Source organism: Aquila chrysaetos, chromosome 7 (assembly GCF_900496995.4).
Source record: "Aquila chrysaetos chrysaetos chromosome 7, bAquChr1.4, whole genome shotgun sequence".
Taxonomy (NCBI): Eukaryota; Metazoa; Chordata; class Aves; order Accipitriformes; family Accipitridae; genus Aquila; species Aquila chrysaetos.
In genome coordinates this window covers 12,708,521-12,725,413 of record NC_044010.1, presented here as the reverse complement: position 1 = coordinate 12,725,413, position 16,893 = coordinate 12,708,521, and the positions used below count along the sequence as shown (strand labels likewise).

The window sequence follows — 16,893 nt, the reverse complement described above, 5'->3', positions numbered from 1 at the left end:
ACAGTTCTTCTAATAAGAATACAGAGATTAAGTACCAACTACCAATATTACATTCCTAGCATAAACTTTGGATAACTCAACATCGACGCAAGCAGAAGTTATACAGCTGGGAAATGCATCCCTTAATGACCAATTTTACTATCTAAGCTAGCTGTGGATTCAGCCACTAGATGTCTTCCCCACACAGAAATGCAATCCGCAGTACTAGTATGTAGTCTCAGGTGGAAGCATGCTGCGTGGGCAGTTATACTCAAGGAGTTTTCTTTCATAAATATTTTCCATTTAGGCTGGATTGTAATTTTTGTAAGGCTATTTCAGTTTCTCACAAACATCATTGTGATTCTCCTGATCATCATGTACTTAGCCAGACACTTCCAACCATGAAATTTTGGAAAGCTGTTCAATTATTTTCTCCAAAATATTACTTTGAAAAAATCCTGATGGGTTTCATTTTTGTTAGAGAATAATATGCATACATTTTGTCTAGAAAGCTTGAAATATTTAGAATAGAATAGTTCAGCTGGAAGGTACCTACAGCAATCATCTAGTCCAACTGGCTGACCACAAGTTAGAGCATGTTATTAAGGGCATTGTCCAAATGCCTCTTAAACACTGACAGGCTTGGGGCATCGACCCCTTCTCTAGGAAGCTTGTCCCAGTGTTTGACTACTGTCTTGGTAAAGAAATGTTTCCTAATTTCAAGTCTAAACCTCCCCATTTTAACGTAGGATTTCATAACTGCATTAATTTCTTCCCTGGTTTCTATTTGTGGTTTTTGTGCTTGCATTATAAGCAAAAGTGATAATTGCTATATAAAAAATCCCTGTTCAACCTTAGTTTGGGTCTAACTTTATGAAGAAACTCTGCATTGGCAGAATTTTTTGGGAAGATTCAGCTAAATGGTTCAGAGTTTTATAAATATTTAGGAGAAAAAGGTGTTGAGGACATGCTGAAAAAGAAACCACAAAATCCAAACCCAGATTACTTGGCCTTGTTATGAGGATGCTAAGACTAAATAGTAGAAGCAATCATCTCTTATAGTGCATATTACTGTAAAATAATCTAATGCAAATTGAGACTATTCAGATGTGTTTCTGACATCTACCCGCTTGTGAATAGCAAATTTGTTCAGCTTCTTAATTTGTTAATCTTGAATTAGAGTAATACACAAGAACTGAGCAAGTTTAAGATACTGTTGTGCATCCTTTCTCTCTGCTATATCACTGCTTATAAAATCAAAGCCTCAATTGCAGAAGCATCTTTCAAAAAAAAAAAAAAAAAAAAAAAAAAAGTCTGCAGCTATGTTTGTTACACTTTAAGGTGAGCCAGAGAAGGGTGAAAGATGTTTTGCCTTGAATCGCAGACGAGTTCTGAGATGATGTGAAATGATCAAGCAGTTCACGTTTCAACCACACAAAAAAGACAACTGGGTAACCTGTCAGATTTTTGCAAATACATTGCTTCCCCGCCCCTTTCTGCACTGTCTTGACAGAAGAACTAGAAAAGGGAATCGGCTCAGACATATACCCAGGGTAAACCTAACAGGCCACCTGAACTGCGCTTTTTAAACCCGTGGAACCTCTTCTCTCTGCCATCCCCAGAGAATGAAGGGTCCTCCACTCATGCTGATAAAAACGATCTTACTGTACATCCTTCTAGTAATGCTGGCTGAGAGCAACCATCAAGTTCACGGTAAGATGTGGTCTTACAATTTAACCTGTAGTTCTGTAGTTATTAAACATTGTTGGGGGGAGAACAGAAACCAAAGCAGTGCTTAGTGTACCTTGGATATAATCTGTGTCTTATTTTATTACCGTATCAGAGACTTCTAATTCGACTAAAGACGATGATCATAATAACTGAGAAATATTAAGTAATGGTGTAGACCAGAACTCTAGCACTTGGGGACCAAATACGTCCTGCTTTGTGGCCAAAGGCTCTGCCTTCAAGGGGTTTGGCAGCATTCAAGCCTCTGCTTGAAATCCAGGAATCCTACTAGGTCTGAGCTGGATCCAGCAAATTGTCCTTACCAGATAAATGTACCTTCAATTATTTAGCTTAACTCCATCTAATTTTCATCTCGATTTCAACTTTGAACTCCACAGTTTTTAACTAGAGAGGTTCTCCTAATTTAGACTGATGTGAGAACTACACAGTGCCCAGTATATTCCTAACTTTTTTACTAGAGATTATTTTGTTTCAAGTTCTGCCCTGCTAATATCATATAGGAGACACAAATCTTAGTATTGAAAGGAAGGCAGTCATACAGAAAGGATATACTCTACTGTAATGGATGCGCTCAGCTGCTGTTGATACATTTCCGACATCAACTGATAAATTGATAAAAATTACATTTGTTACAAGGCACCGCTAAAATTACACAAACAAATTGAATTGGCTGTGTGAAGCTTAGTTGACATGCATGGCTAACTCTGCAAATATATAGCATCTTTTGACACTCCTTGTTTTTATGAATAAAGCATATTATTAATACTAATAGGAAAGGTTAAACAAGCATTCAGAGCATCTGCCTGGGAAGGGAAACCCAAACATTTAGCTTAAAAGACATGAATTACCAGGTCAGTTAGATGCAGCTGTTTCTTAATCAGGGTGTGATCTGAGCTCGGGGCGGCTACTGAACTGCTTTACGTTTGATTTTCAAATTAATAAACTAACATGCTTCTGAAGGGGGTGTATCTAGAGCTGATAACCCCCTTTGTACCCTAAATGGAAGTATCTTCTTTTCTTGTAAGAGTCAGCTACTGTTTCTACTAACTTCATTATGTCTGCCTGTGCTATTAGTGCCTCACACAATCACCTCTCTGCATCTTCCTGTATAGTTAATACACGGACGAACCCTCCATACTCATCTGCCAGGTTCCTAGATACTGTTTTTAAAACAGAAAGTAATTTCTGTTATGCTACTAACAGCGTGTATCTTGTTTACACAGAATTTATTTTAGTAGGTTTTATTTTTTTGATCTACATCAAAACTACTTGGGTTCCTCTGAGAACAATGCTATATCTTTCTATATACCTATATTACTACAAATATCAGAATCATGTTTATCGGAGCATTACAGAGAGAAAACTTTTGCAAGTCAATCTCTACAGAACCATGATGTAAATGTTTTTTTAATGTAATTACATTTTAGCCATAAGTTTTCCAAGCTTGTTTGGTTTTTATTTTGAAGTAAGCTGAAAACTGAAGCCAAATTATTTAAGCTTTGTACGTTGCAAACCTATCCAAAGTTTCCCTTAGTCCTAACAAAGTCGACCACTTGGATTTCATATACAAAGACAATACCAGCAAATCTTTTCTAAATTAGGGAAGGAGAAGTGAGCTTGTTTCTGATAAGTCACAAGCAGAAGGACCTTCTCCCCACCTCACCCCAGTAATTTTAGTCCAATTAGACCGCGTCTCCTTTGTAACACCAAAGAACAGTTTGTTCCCATCCAGTCTCACAAAGAGTGGTCCTTGCTGCCTGGACAGCATACGCGAAGTAAACAAGGCATTTCGTCCCACTGAAAGTAAAACCCAGCAAACCTGCCCTCGCTCCAAGAAGCCCCAGCCAGTACCTGAGTATGCCGCTGGTGGTGGGCACGGTTCTCGGCTCAGATAACGCCCTGCTGTTAGACCTTCTTGTGGGACAGCCTGCACGCGCTCACGTTCGGCTAAACAGAAACCTTCCGTCTTCAAGTTTCAGTCATCAAAATATAAAGGCATGTTTTCTGGACTTACACGGCTTTCATCAAGAAATAGTTAAAAAATGATGCAACTCTCTGTCAGCTACCTCAGCAAGCAGGTCAGCTTTACAAATATTAGCATTGTCAGAAAAAAAAAAAACCACAGAAAAACAACAAGAAACCCAGAAAATCCTTCACTGTACACCAAGTAAATAGAAAAAGTACCTTCCTGTATCTCTCAGGTGACATGGGAAAAATTGAGTGACAAAGAACAAAAATTAAATTTCTGTTAGCAAAATTACATTTTTGAAAAATCCAAATTGTGATATAAATATGTAAAATGACTAAAATAAAATTTGACATCATTCCTTGAAAAGCCTTCTCTAAAGCTCGGAGAAGTCTGAAAAAGGCCTATCCAGGTATCACTTAATATGTCTTCTGAAGTACTTCTCTTTCCAAATACACCTTACCTAAATTCAAGAAGGGAGCATATTTTTCCATGAGTCCTCCTCACAGCCCATTTCCTTTTTCATTGTTAAAATTAACAGAGTCATGAAGATCTCAGTGTTAAATGTGAAACTCCAACAAATCAATGCCCTTTCTGGTGTAGCTTTTGTGCTATAGCCCTAGTCAGAAACTTCCCAGAACATTGGACCCGCGTTAAAACCATTACTAGTGCTTCGCTGTGTTCACAGACCGACCCAAACGTAGGATTCAAAACTAACTGTAGACATTTATTTTGGGGGAATAATTGACATTTTATACCTCAGCCATTATCTGCCTCAGAGAATGATACATATGACTTGTATTCTATCCCATCCCTTGTTCCTTTTTTTTTTTTTAAAGGGAGGAGAGAGGGAAAAACAAAGTAAAGATAAATCCTTTTGAAAACAAATGCCTCTAAAATTTCAATTAATAAAGCCCTGGTTTGCTGGAGTTGTTCCAAGTTCTTAGATGACCAGGTGTGAATGACACCATTTATAATTAAAAGACTGGAAGGCTCAATTTTTAGCTATTATTTTTCTACTAATGGGTTGAGTTAGGTACATGGAAAGCCATCTCCATTAAACCTCTTCTGTTTGCTTAATGAGTCATGTCATGATTATGTTTTCTAGAAAATAAGAAGGAGAAAAAATTAAAATCATTTTTTGTAAAAGAAAGTATTGTCATGCATATTTCCCTATTGTACAAATTATGCAATACATGCTTTCATTTGAAATCCTTGTCCTGGCAGTACACTGTACAGAAGATTTTCCTTACCTGTGCAAATTAATTCTTGGTGCAATAGAGCCTGGCTTGCCACAGCCTGTTCAGGAACACACTCTCAAGTGATCTAAAAGAAAATGCACTTTTAGTCAATCTGAATCTTACCAAGGAGTGCAAGTTTGAAGCTGATGTATAAAGCTTCTGTATGTTACAGATTCTTCTACCCTCTTGAAAACTGCACATTCGGATATCATGACCACCCATACATGTGACACTGAAAACTTAAGACTCAGTATAAGACCTTGTAACTGGTTTCAGGTCTCAGCTTGTAACAGTGTTAAAGAAAGGGTAATTAAATTTATCTTGGAAAGCACTTGCACATCTATAGAATATAATTGGCAGACGGTGTCTCTACCATTGACTCTGGGCCCCTCACTACAGGGAAGACATTGAGGTGCTGGAGAGTGTCCAGAGAAGGGCAACCAAGTTGGTGAGGGGCCTGGAGCACAAGTCCTACGAGGAACGGCTGAGGCAACGGGGGCTGTTTAGTCTGGAGAAGAGGAGGCTGAGGGGAGACCTTATCGCTCTCTACAACTACCTGAAGGGGGGTTGTAGCGAGGTGGGTGCTGGTCTCTTCTGTCAGGTGGCTGGTGACAGGACGAGAAGAAATGGCCTCAAGTTGCAGCAGGGGAGGTTTAGGTTGGATATTAGGAAAAATTTCTTCACCGAAAGGGTTGTCAAGCACTGGAACAGGCTGCCCAGGGAAGCGGTGGAGTCACCATCCCTGGAGGTCTTTAAAAGGACACGTAGATGTGGTGCTTAGGGACATGGTTTAGTGGGCATCGTTGATGGTCGGACTCGATCTTAAAGGTCCTTTCCAACCTAAATGATTCTATGATTCTATAAGCCACAGGAGGCAGCAGGTAGAAAGGAGAGACACTGTCACAGGAAAAGTATACCAAGCTACGTTTGTGCTCGTTCATTAACTGAAGTTTGTGTTTGTTTTTCTAATGACAACCAATGAAAAGAAAAGGTTCTCTCTCATTATCAGGTGTATTGATCTTTTTTTCCCTGTTAAAAAAAGATATCCCTCCTTCTCTAGGATATTATGGTTTATATTGTTATTTAATCCCAAATCTCCACTGACCCCTATTCCTGCCAAACGGCCCTTACAGGAAATCTGTGAAAGATATTCTAAAAAGATTACCTTAAATATTTTATTCTATATAAAAAAGTTCCCTTTTTTTTTTTTTTTTTTTTTTTTTAAAAGGATTTTCTCCACTGCTTTTTATCCACTTAAAGTTTCTTGCCAGGTGAGGTGCCAGAGAATAAAAGGCCAGATTATAGGAAAAGGCTTTCTCTAGCCCAGATTTTTAGTTATTGAAGTTCAAAATAATTCAAACCAAGAATTTCCCAAAGCCTGAGAAAAATGTTTAACTCTTATTCACTCATCTCTTCTGTTCTAGAAAGTCCCCAAATAGACAATTAATAACATTTACCAAGGACTAGGTTTCTTCCTAGCAAAAATTTGAAAAACTAAAGCTCGAGTCAGTCAGCCATCAGTCATTAACAAGTCACAGAAACACACAAAAGCAATTGTGATTATTTTTCATGCTCCAAGCATTGTCTTGTAACTATTAAAAAAAAATAATAATTAAAAGGCAGCCTGAAGTCCAATTGCTTTAAGCCTCTGAAAGGAAGGCCCTTTTGCAGGTTCTGAAGATGGTCTACAAATTCTCATACACACTGAAAGGCGAGCAATAGCTTGTATAGCTCCTGGTTAGGAAGTTCAAAAGATTGCTCTATTTGACTGACAGGAGAAAAAAAAAAAAATACTGAATAAAATAACAATGTTTACCTAGCACCCACAGGCTTCTTCCAAGGGATCCACAAATGAGAACTAAGAAAATTAAATCATTTTTCAGTAAGCTAAATTTCTACTATCAAGTCCATAGCTACACTGGAAGAAAGGAAGAGAAAAAAAAAAAAGGCTCTACAAACTAGAGGAAATGGAAGACCAAGTGAAAGCCAGTAGCCTCAACCCCCACTTATTTGAAGAGAAAAGAACAAGAGGATTTATATGCTGGGGTTAATTGACAGCAGGCTGCCAAACACCCTTGCATCAGCAGCCAGGCATGGAGGCCAAGCACCAACAGGTGTGTGTGGACCTGTACCATGCAAACCTCTGTCCGAAAGTGCCTCTGAGGGTCCGTGGGACAGGAGGGCTCTTCTGCTCAGAAATCGCGGGCAGGCAGTGACACTGCTGGGCTGGGTGGCAAGTGCGGTACAAGTTTTCCCACGTGGAGTTCCCAAAGCTCGGTGGTACATTCCATAGGTAACCTTTTGGAGAAAGCAAGGGTGTTGGAATCGGGCCTGCTCGATGGCAGGGAATTTTGCTCTGGAAACATAATTTAACCAGACCTGATTATATTGGAATTATACTAGTAAGTGAATGACCACCGCCAAAAGTGAACGACCACCACCAGAAGTGAATGATCACCACCAGAAGATGAAGGAGCGAAACTGTGGCACATGTTGCCATAGGTGCTTGGGGGAAAAAGGAGAAACACTATTCAAGCTCACCTGACTGAGAGATGTACTAGCACATTTTATTTGAACTCTCTTAAAAATATACTATATGACGAAAAGTAATACAAGTAATATGAATGTCAGAGGAACTTTTCTTTTTAAAACAAACTGTAACCAAGTAAATCCTTTGTTAGCAGTGGAATAGCTCCTTATGGCTTAATTGGTAGTGGTGCAGGAAGTGGTATGGAGGAAAGTTTCTCGTTGTGATATCAGTGCATGCATATAACACTTGAACGGCTTATATCGTTCACCTGCAGAGCAAGGGCTGCACAAAAACTACTCTAGAAGTATATCCAGACCTCAGTAAGGCTTCTACTCAGGCAACTTCTATATTCCTCCTCGGGATGTGGCTGGAGAGTAATTCAAAACTTTCTGTGCACCCAGTATCACCCCTGTTCCCTCTCTCTGGGAGGTTCTGCCACTGAGTGTTACTCTAGGTTTCACTGACCAGTACAAGGCAATCATTTCTTTAGAGCAATATTTAACATTGATAAGACATTTTCCCTTCCAACTGCTTACACAACTAATGTTCATCGGAATTCATGAGGGTTGTAATTGTACCCTGTCCCAAGCGAATGCTGCTGGATGAACAAAATTTGCTCAACGCTGATCAGGTGATTCTTCCAAAAGTGACAGTAGGCAGGGATGTATACTTTGTTGTAAAAGCACCAGTTGATTCAAAATCAAGGAAAACATGACACCCCTGCACTGGAAAAAGATAAGAATGAAAGAGGTACAACAATTCCTGCCCCTCTCCCTGGTTAATAATGATGCTGAATGAGAGAGTGTCACTGAAATCTATTTTAAAGCTTTGAGAGAAATTGGACCTTTTGGGCCTTCTAGAAAAGTTTTGGGGTTTGTTTTGGGGGCTCGGGGGGGGTGTGTGTTTGGTTTTTGGTGGTTTTTTTTTTTTTTTTTCCCCAAAGAGATTTTGAAAAAGATAAAACTATATGATAAAATAATTAGATGAAAGACATCAGAAAATATCTTCTGCAGAGACCTGCACAACATTCTGGAAATACCTGTTACACAAGATTATATCAGAAAGAAGGCTGCTATCAGGGCACAATCTGAGCTTTATAGATACTTCCTGAAGCATTATCTTCCATGGCAATCGTTGATGGAATAATTGAAACCTCTACTTTCTAATTTGAGCTTTTAGTTTCCATTTTCAGACTATTGATAACCATATGCTGCTACTGCAGTATGACCAAAGTAGCTATGACCTTCTTGCCTGAAACCAAATCATGCTTTCTTTTAATCAGAGATGGAAGAGTCTAAGTGAAAGATAAGTGATCCTGCTTCACAACAAAAATATGTCTTTCAGAATGAACCTATTGAGGGAAGCAGAAAAGGGACTAGATGACTGGGCAGGACATGCTGACCTAACACCTAAATGCTACCTTGTGAACATGGCCAAGCTCTGCCTGTTAGAGCTGTTGCTATCACAATATAATTGCCGCATCATATACATTGCAGTAAAAAAATATATACGATGTATAATATATTAAATACTACATTTAATTATTTTATTCACATTAAATATCATACAATATACATAATATAAATGTTATATTTAATACCTTGCTATTGCTACCGCATCCAGATGGATGGTCCCTGGGAGAATATCTCTTCCTGTACACCACATCTTTATTTATAATCAGGACCTACTATTGAGGCAGTGCTGTGGCAGAGAGTGGATCTTGTGTATCAGTGGAGGCCACGTGAGAAATGCTGTACTGCCTACACAGACCAGTGCTCTGTCTCTGGCAGCAAGAAGAAGTAAGGCTGTTCAGGGAGAGCGCGTGAGCACAGCCACTTTCTGTCGTCCCTTCTCCTCCTGTCCCCCAGCAATGGGACAGTTGCATTGGGGACGTCAGCATGTACATCTTTCCCGAGTCCTTTCAGTATCCACTATGGATCTGACGTCCATGAACTTGTCGACATGACTACATACACTGGTAGGTTAGAAGGTAAATTCAGCTATGTTATCCTGACAGATGTCAGTGTAGGCTAGTCCTCAGGGCTCTCAGTGATTCAGTGTCTACAAGTTTCCACAGAAACCAGTTCCAGTATTACTGTTTTCACAGTTAGGAAGTCTTCCAAACTATGTAATCAACCTTCCTTACTTCACTTTTAGCCCATTATTTCTCCCATACCTAACAGAAACATGAAAATCCAGATGATTTCGTTCTTCTTTTTTGTCTTTACATGATTTTATTATGTGCTTTCCTCTCATTGCTTTTCTTTAAGTGAAACAACCCCAAGAATTTCAAGCTTTCCTTTATGGCCTTCTTATTGTGTTCATTGTATTTGCTGGCTTCTTTCCAACTTGGAGAGACTCCAAGCATTGCCCTCCTTCTTTCTTGAAGAGCAGTGCAAAAGACTGGACAAGACCTGGGTACACTTACCAGTCCTTGGCAGAACACAAAGGTTACCGCATGTCCCCTGTATGTCTTCTTGAATTGAGCCTGCCTTTTTACAAATAATTTATCTAATTTATCTGGTAAATTTAATTTACTGCTGGTAACCTATTGATAGCTTTCTCTTGCCACTAACTAGTGAACTAATGTTTTCTTAGTTTTACAATCAATACACTTACACTTGATACGTTTTTCTAAGTGCATCTCATTCTCTGCTATGACTTCTGTAATGATTGCTCTGTTCTTTTATGGCCCTCCTTAATAACCTGACCTTCTTTATGCTTTTGGAGGCCTCCTTCTTGTCTCAGTGAAAAGCTTGCTCGTGACTTAGCCGAGATAGTAGTTTACTGCACTGCTGTAGTGCAGATGTTTAGTGCTTGTACTCTCATAATTTATTGGATGGACCACCCACTCTGTTTATGTCCTGTAAATTTGTATTTACATCTGACGAGTTCTTATCTCCTATGTCTCCAAACTTACTAAAGCTTTCTTTGCCAAACCCAACTATTTTTATTCTGCTGCTCTCCTTCCTTGTCTCCTTAGGGATATTGAATGAATTAAGGCTTCTAGTTGCCCTTGGGTTTTATCCAGACTTTTTTCATTAGTAAAAAGACATTGCTTGTACACAGAGCTATTGTCCTCCTGTTCATTTGGATGGAGATGAGAAAATGATCTGAATTTCTTCCACTTGCCCCTTCTGCAAGGACCAATTTTAAAGTCCTTATCCAAGTTGCTTACCTGTGTGCTTTTGCCACTCTACTCAGCCCACTTCAAGCCTCATTTAAAGCCATCCTGACTAAGGGAAAGTTGGTATATAAGGATGATTTCAGATTTGGACCCCTCAAAGCAGAAGCTTCCGAGGATACCAAGTCCTGTGAGCAGATGAGTTTCTCTATCGCACATGGCAGAGGTATATCAGAGACCACAATTTCTTGCAGTCGCTGCAAATAACAGCCTTAGAGTAAATAGCCTCTTCCTCATTATCAAGCAAAATCAGGCACATTTGATAGGGCAAAATGAGAACAGTATTAAAGATTTAGGTTTAGAGGCAGATGAGAGCTACCTAATTTTTAGACACCCATTTCCAAAGCCACCTTAAAGAAAGCAAACCGAAAAAATCAACAGCAGCAAAGCGTTAGCTCTGCTGTAATGAAGGCTATGAACACACACTCAAAACTCAGTATTATTGAATGCTCTACAATTTATTTATGGTGTGCAGTAGGCTGAGATTTGTAGAGAAAAGACTTGCAAACTAGAGGTCATAAATGAAAACCGTTAATCTGGTCATCCCAAGCTCTTGAATATACTATCCAGGCATTCACAAGGATTGCTATGTCACATGCATAAGAAATCCCAGCTGACGGTGGAGGTGAGGCGTTTGGTGCTGCCGCTCTGTGCCCTGGCTGCCCAGGGGCCCCGAGGCTTCATCCCTTGAAACAGCGCTGGCTGCTGACAGACAGACCCCTCTGCTCCTCACACTGCTCTTTCCTCCCCTACACATTTCTCCTCCCTACAAAACTTGCCTTCAACATACTTTACCATTTTTTCTACTTCCCTCTATCAACGAGATAGTACAGATATATTTAAGATTTCTTTCTCTGGACTTGTGAGCAATCACTCTCTTCAGTGCAGAAGCACTCTACTGTAAGACAGGGCAGGGAAGTAGAGAGCACATACGTATCAGAGGTTTTGTTACTTTGATGTAGCCAGAGAAATAAAGCACCACGAGAAACATGAATCTTTAATAAAAGGTCAGGACATTCAATACCAAGACCCAGAGTTAAGGTGACTTACCACAGCTTGAACACTGAGTTGTTTAACAAAATGTAACAAAAATAAAAAGAGACAAGGTATATTTGCATTAAATATAATTCTTTTCAATATTACAATTATAAAAAACCTCTACCAAAGAAAAGCCTTTACTTCTGCAAGTTAACAAGAATTGTGAAGCAAACAATAATCTGAAGTAAATCTAAAAGTAACAGAAAAGGTCTGTGAGAAGGACGACACAGGAAAACTTGCTATGTGTATTTTACGTATTTTCTTTCCAAACTATTAAATTTCTAACTTGACTGAGATATAGAAAAAAGGGGGAAAAAAATCATATCAGAGGGAGAAAGTGCATTTTAACAATCCTCCTAAAAATGAAAGAACCAATAGTCTTGATGTTATCTGCTGTCACTGTCCCATATAGAGATCAGATCTGCTGCAAGTAGACAAGGGAAGTCTTAAGTAATGAGAGAGAAGAGAAATTGTTACTGGTGTTACGGGGAGTATATAGCAGACCCCTCCCCCCCTCTAATTTTTGTTATGTTTTTTTTCTCTTCCAGGATTTGATGCCACCAGTTGTGCAGTTGAAATTCAAGTTAAAAGACACTCCCAGTACAAAATTCATGTCGGGAACTCTTTGACTATAGGCTGCCCAGTTCGTTACTGCAAGGAAAAGCCAGTCATGCACTGGTGCAAGATGGAGGTGGAGAGGTGTGTGCAGCTGAAGGTGGGCAAAACAGAATGGAAGTCCAACGTGTTTACTCTGGAGGTTTTCTCAATTCATCAGAATGACAGTGGACTTTATCGTTGTCGAGCAATAGCGGACAATTTGTCCAGTGAGAGCCATGGAATACAGGTTATTGTTGAAGGTGAGGCCCCTATATTATGAAAGAGCCCTTTTAAACAAAAGGATGCCACATACAGAAAAGCTCATGCATGCTGGACAATGGCTTCTCCCGACACGTTTGACTGGTAGCACAGTTGTGCTGGTACTTACCACCTTCTTAATGCCTCTATCCTGCCTCTTGGTAGGATAGAAACAAAAGGAAAGAACAAAATAAATAACAGGAGGATCTGGAAGAGAAAAGCAAAGCTGCCAACACCAAACAGCTGTTAGTGGACTATTTGATAATTAAAAAATATCAATTGGAGCAAAAAAAGATTGTGGGAGGACAGCCTGGTTATACATCACGTGGACTAGACAGTATGCAAATGGTTGGGTAATAGCAGTGGATGAGGCCACACAACAGTAAAGAGGACAAAGCAATTCAAGCGCCTTGTTGCGAATGATCTCTCTTGCAACAAACAGAAAGGAAGTATAATTTTGTACCCCAAGAAGTTCAGGAGCAGGAAAGATTACAATAGCTTTAAATGATCTTAAGTGCAGGTGAGGCCTTCACATTGACTTAGGCAGTTGGGATGCCAAGTTTAGATTACGATGAGCCATGTCTGCACTCCTTAATGTTGTTCTGCAGCTAGAAAGTGATCTGTGTGGCCTTAGTGTCCTACTGACCCCCGGCAGCTGAGTTGTAACGTTCTGTGGCCAGTTCCTCTCCTGGTAAGTTAATGAACTTTAAAACCCTGTTTATTGCCACACGAAATGCTGCAACAGAGGGAGCAACATCAAAATTTATGGCTGTAATGTGCTAGCAGACACAGTATATGCCCAGCTCATGATGCAAGTTTCCTTTGAAATACGTTCTGATGATCTTTTATTCGAATGCCAAAGAAGTCTGAAAGATAGAATTACTCTGTTGGCAGTAGGAGACCAACACATCGTTCCCCCTCCCCCCAAAACACCCTACCCTTTGCTTGTTGCATTTTGTTCCCTCTTCCGTCATCAGATTGAAGGGGAACCTTGTGAAGACATCAGTACGTGGTGCAGAGAACACTACTACTGTGCAAAATGTCAGGTTGCTGTTTCACTTCCCTGTCGTGCTTTTCTCTTTCAGAAAAGTCTGCAAACATTATCACAATTTCGCCAGAAAGTAAGTTCTGATTCTTATTTCCTCTTTAAGAGAAAGGAACTAATCTGTATTGCTATGAATTTCTGGTTATAGTGTTTTGTGCAGTCAAGACAAATTTAAACTCATTCCTAAACTACAGTTGCTTTCTTCCCACTCGAACAAAATACAGTCTCTCAAGGGTCACAGTTTTCAAGGCTAGGACTGTCCAGCATTCAGCATAAAAGGGCCAAAGCCAATCAAATTACCTCCTGGTGGTACACTCTACACTTCTGACATGCTCTTTAATATTCCAGTAATATCTGGCTTATACTTACAAAGTGTTAGGAATCATGCTATACCATCACTTTAACACAACCTGAAACACGGTTTTTACTCACGGTTGGTTATTGTTCACAATTACAATTGCAAAAATATATTGGAAGTTCAGAGCAGTGCTCTAATTCTGACCCTCTCTTTGCTTCTGCCAGCCTTCTGCCATGTGTCGTTCATCAAGTACATTTTCCCATGCACTTTTCCTTCCAGTATCTTCACACTTCATAGAATGCCCATGGAGACATGGAGATAAGGTTATCTCGTGACATGCTATACCAAGTTACAGAATGTTTAAGTACATTAAGAAGGCAGTTGCATCAGAAAGACCTAATGCTAAAAAAACCCCAAAACCAAAACAACTCCAAAAAACCAGTCAAACATTTCTCTACGCTAATACATGCTAATGCAATTTTAGATACCACTAGCATCTCAGAAGAATCCCAAGGATCTGGAAACTACAAGATATTGCACATTATTTATGCTTCAGCATCCGTGGGTCTATGTTGTCCATTCATTGTTGTATGCATGTTTTGGTGTCTAAGGAGGTACCATGGTAAGTAGTTTTACCATCTAACTTTTGCCTAGTATGCATTTGATTCCACTCCTTTTCACAGCTTCACAGAAATTGCATTCAAAGGTCTGTGAAAATCCCCTAATAATTACCCCAACTGATTGCTGAGATGTCCTTGTCAAATGTGCCAGTTAGGATACTGAATCTTTAAGAAGCTAATTTGCCCCATGTATTGTTCCCTTCCAGAGACAAAGGGATGGAAGTAAAGTAAGAACAAATAAAAATCTCAGACTTTATAGCAGTTGGAAATTTTTCTCCTGTTTTGCAAATAATCAAGTTAGAAACAAGTAAGAGTTTTAGCCACGCAAATGCAGTCAAGCCCTATCCAGTTACGTTTTATATTCCTAGTTTTCCCTCTAAATTATTGAATAATTACAATAGCAATCTCTCCTGCTTTACGGGAACACTTACACAGCTGCCATGTCCTAAATCAAGAATGGAACTTGCAGTCACCCATATCTTAATTTAAGTGATCTCGCATTTGCCTATTATAATTGCATGGATTTTTTTTATATTTAGGAAAATGAAATTATTTTATCTTCCAATACAATTTAACATGTTTGCTCGTAGGATGGCTTTAGGATTTTCCTTACCTTTTTCTCCCCACCCAGTTCACTGAACACAGAGAAAACTGGCCATAAGTACACTAAGAGTTTTTCTGCTCCTATTCAGAAGAGCTCTGCGGAACACAGAAACTTATCTATAAATATATCATTCTGTGTTGGTTAGCTTTTACCAGAATAGCTATTCCCAAATCCAGTTTGGAAATAGATTTTTATTCTTTGAGGTCCACTCAACAAGGCAAGTACTCCTATAGTAATTAATACTCCCTCCATAAGCAGAAAGGCGCCTTCTCAATGATGATTTATTGAAACTTTTTTTTTTTTTCCTTTCTTTTTCCCAGCAAGGCAAAAGAGAACTCCATTAACCCAACAGAGAAAAGAAAGCCTGGTATGTTTAAATTTTTCATCATCAAAACCTGACCACATCCTGCATAACCACGCACTGAGAACAAATCTTTGTGTAGTACAAAACGTGGCACAGAATCAGAGACAGATTTAGTGACCCTCTTGGTGCCCTGACAGCACGGCTTGCCTGGTGTGAGATATCACCATGGCTGAGCTGAGGGAAGGAACACAAAGGTACTTCAGGCATCTAAATTCCTGTTAAAACATATTAATTTGTAAGTACCATTCCAGTAAGAGTTTAGGCACCTAAAGCACCTCTATTGATCTGGTTTGGGCTGTCTGCGTAAGAGAAAAAATGACCCAAAGAGTAAGGAAAATAATTTAAAAGAAAGGCTTTCATATGTGGTTAGCATGAATTCACACAGGTCAGTTTCAGAGAAATGAGATGGGCAGAAGGCAGAACACAAAAGATGTGACCAGAGCTGACAGCTATCAGTCACAGGGGTAGTGTTGGCAGGAATCAAAGGGCACCAAACAGGTTGCAGAGCTCCCAAGGGGCAAGTTGGAGGAAAGAAAATTAAAAGCAGTACATTCTAAGTTCCTAGAAAAATGAATGTCAAAAGAGGACTTCGAGAGAGATGAATTTATAGAGGAACTTACAGATTTTAGAGAAGGAGAAAGATTTATTTGGAAAATAATAAGACAAAGAGGATAAGAAGCAAGAGATCAGGAAATGGGAGAATGGGGCCAATGAGGAAAAGGTAGTCTGGGGTTTGGAGGTGAAAAATAAGAAAGATTTCATAAACTGAGATGGAAAAACCTTGAATGAGTGGCATAGGAGAGCTCTCACAAAATGATGAATCAGTTTTGTGTTAAGCTGGCATCTTGCAAGAGAAGATGTGAGAGTTTGGGAAGGGAAATAGAGAAAGGCATGAGATACAAGAATGGTTTCTAACTTTATTTCAAAGATCAATATACAATCCAGTGACCAGGTGAATCCAATTCACCTGTGCTCAAAAGCAGTTTTAAGGGGATAAAACAACTTCAACAAAATCTTACACGCCTCTTATTTAGCAGGAGCACTGGCAACAGCTAGATACGCACAGAGCTGTACTCTGTTCTGTTCTCTGCAGGTCAGAAGTCCAGCAGCTGCTGGGACAACTGAAGCTTCAGAAGAAAGCTGCTCACTTTACTATTGCTCCATGGCTAGCCCAATGCAGGCCTTGCACGGCAACACAGTTTATGACAACGATGTCCCTCCCTGGAACGCTCAGAGGACAGCACCTAATGCACCTCGCAATGATCCCGTTACTCCTTCCATCCCAGTTTTACTTGAAAGCCCAGACGTCCTCACATATGCTGCACTAAATCATTCTGCTTCTGCAGAAAGATGCCAGAGAAGGGAACTAACTGTAGAAAACGAATTTACAGAATATGCCTCCATTAATGTAAATAAATAA

The 16,893-nt window shown here is 39.5% G+C and overlaps 1 protein-coding gene across 3 annotated transcripts in view; it reads left to right on the top strand.

Annotated features, from left to right (window-relative positions):
- The window catches only part of BTLA (B and T lymphocyte associated), a 25,081-nt gene extending 8,188 nt beyond the window's left edge, over window positions 1-16,893 (top strand). The window contains exons 3-8 of one of the 3 annotated variants that reach the window (XM_030019453.2): window positions 1,602-1,692; window positions 12,236-12,544; window positions 13,628-13,663; window positions 14,370-14,507; window positions 15,430-15,476; window positions 16,567-16,893. In XM_030019453.2, the coding sequence (XP_029875313.1) occupies window positions 1,605-1,692; window positions 12,236-12,544; window positions 13,628-13,663; window positions 14,370-14,507; window positions 15,430-15,476; window positions 16,567-16,893 (945 nt within the window). In that variant the 5' untranslated portion in view covers window positions 1,602-1,604. Of the gene's footprint in view, window positions 1-1,492; window positions 1,693-12,235; window positions 12,545-13,627; window positions 13,664-14,369; window positions 14,508-15,429; window positions 15,477-16,566 lie in introns of all 3 variants that reach the window. The other 2 variants (XM_041124756.1, XM_041124757.1) reach the window with 2 other exon arrangements.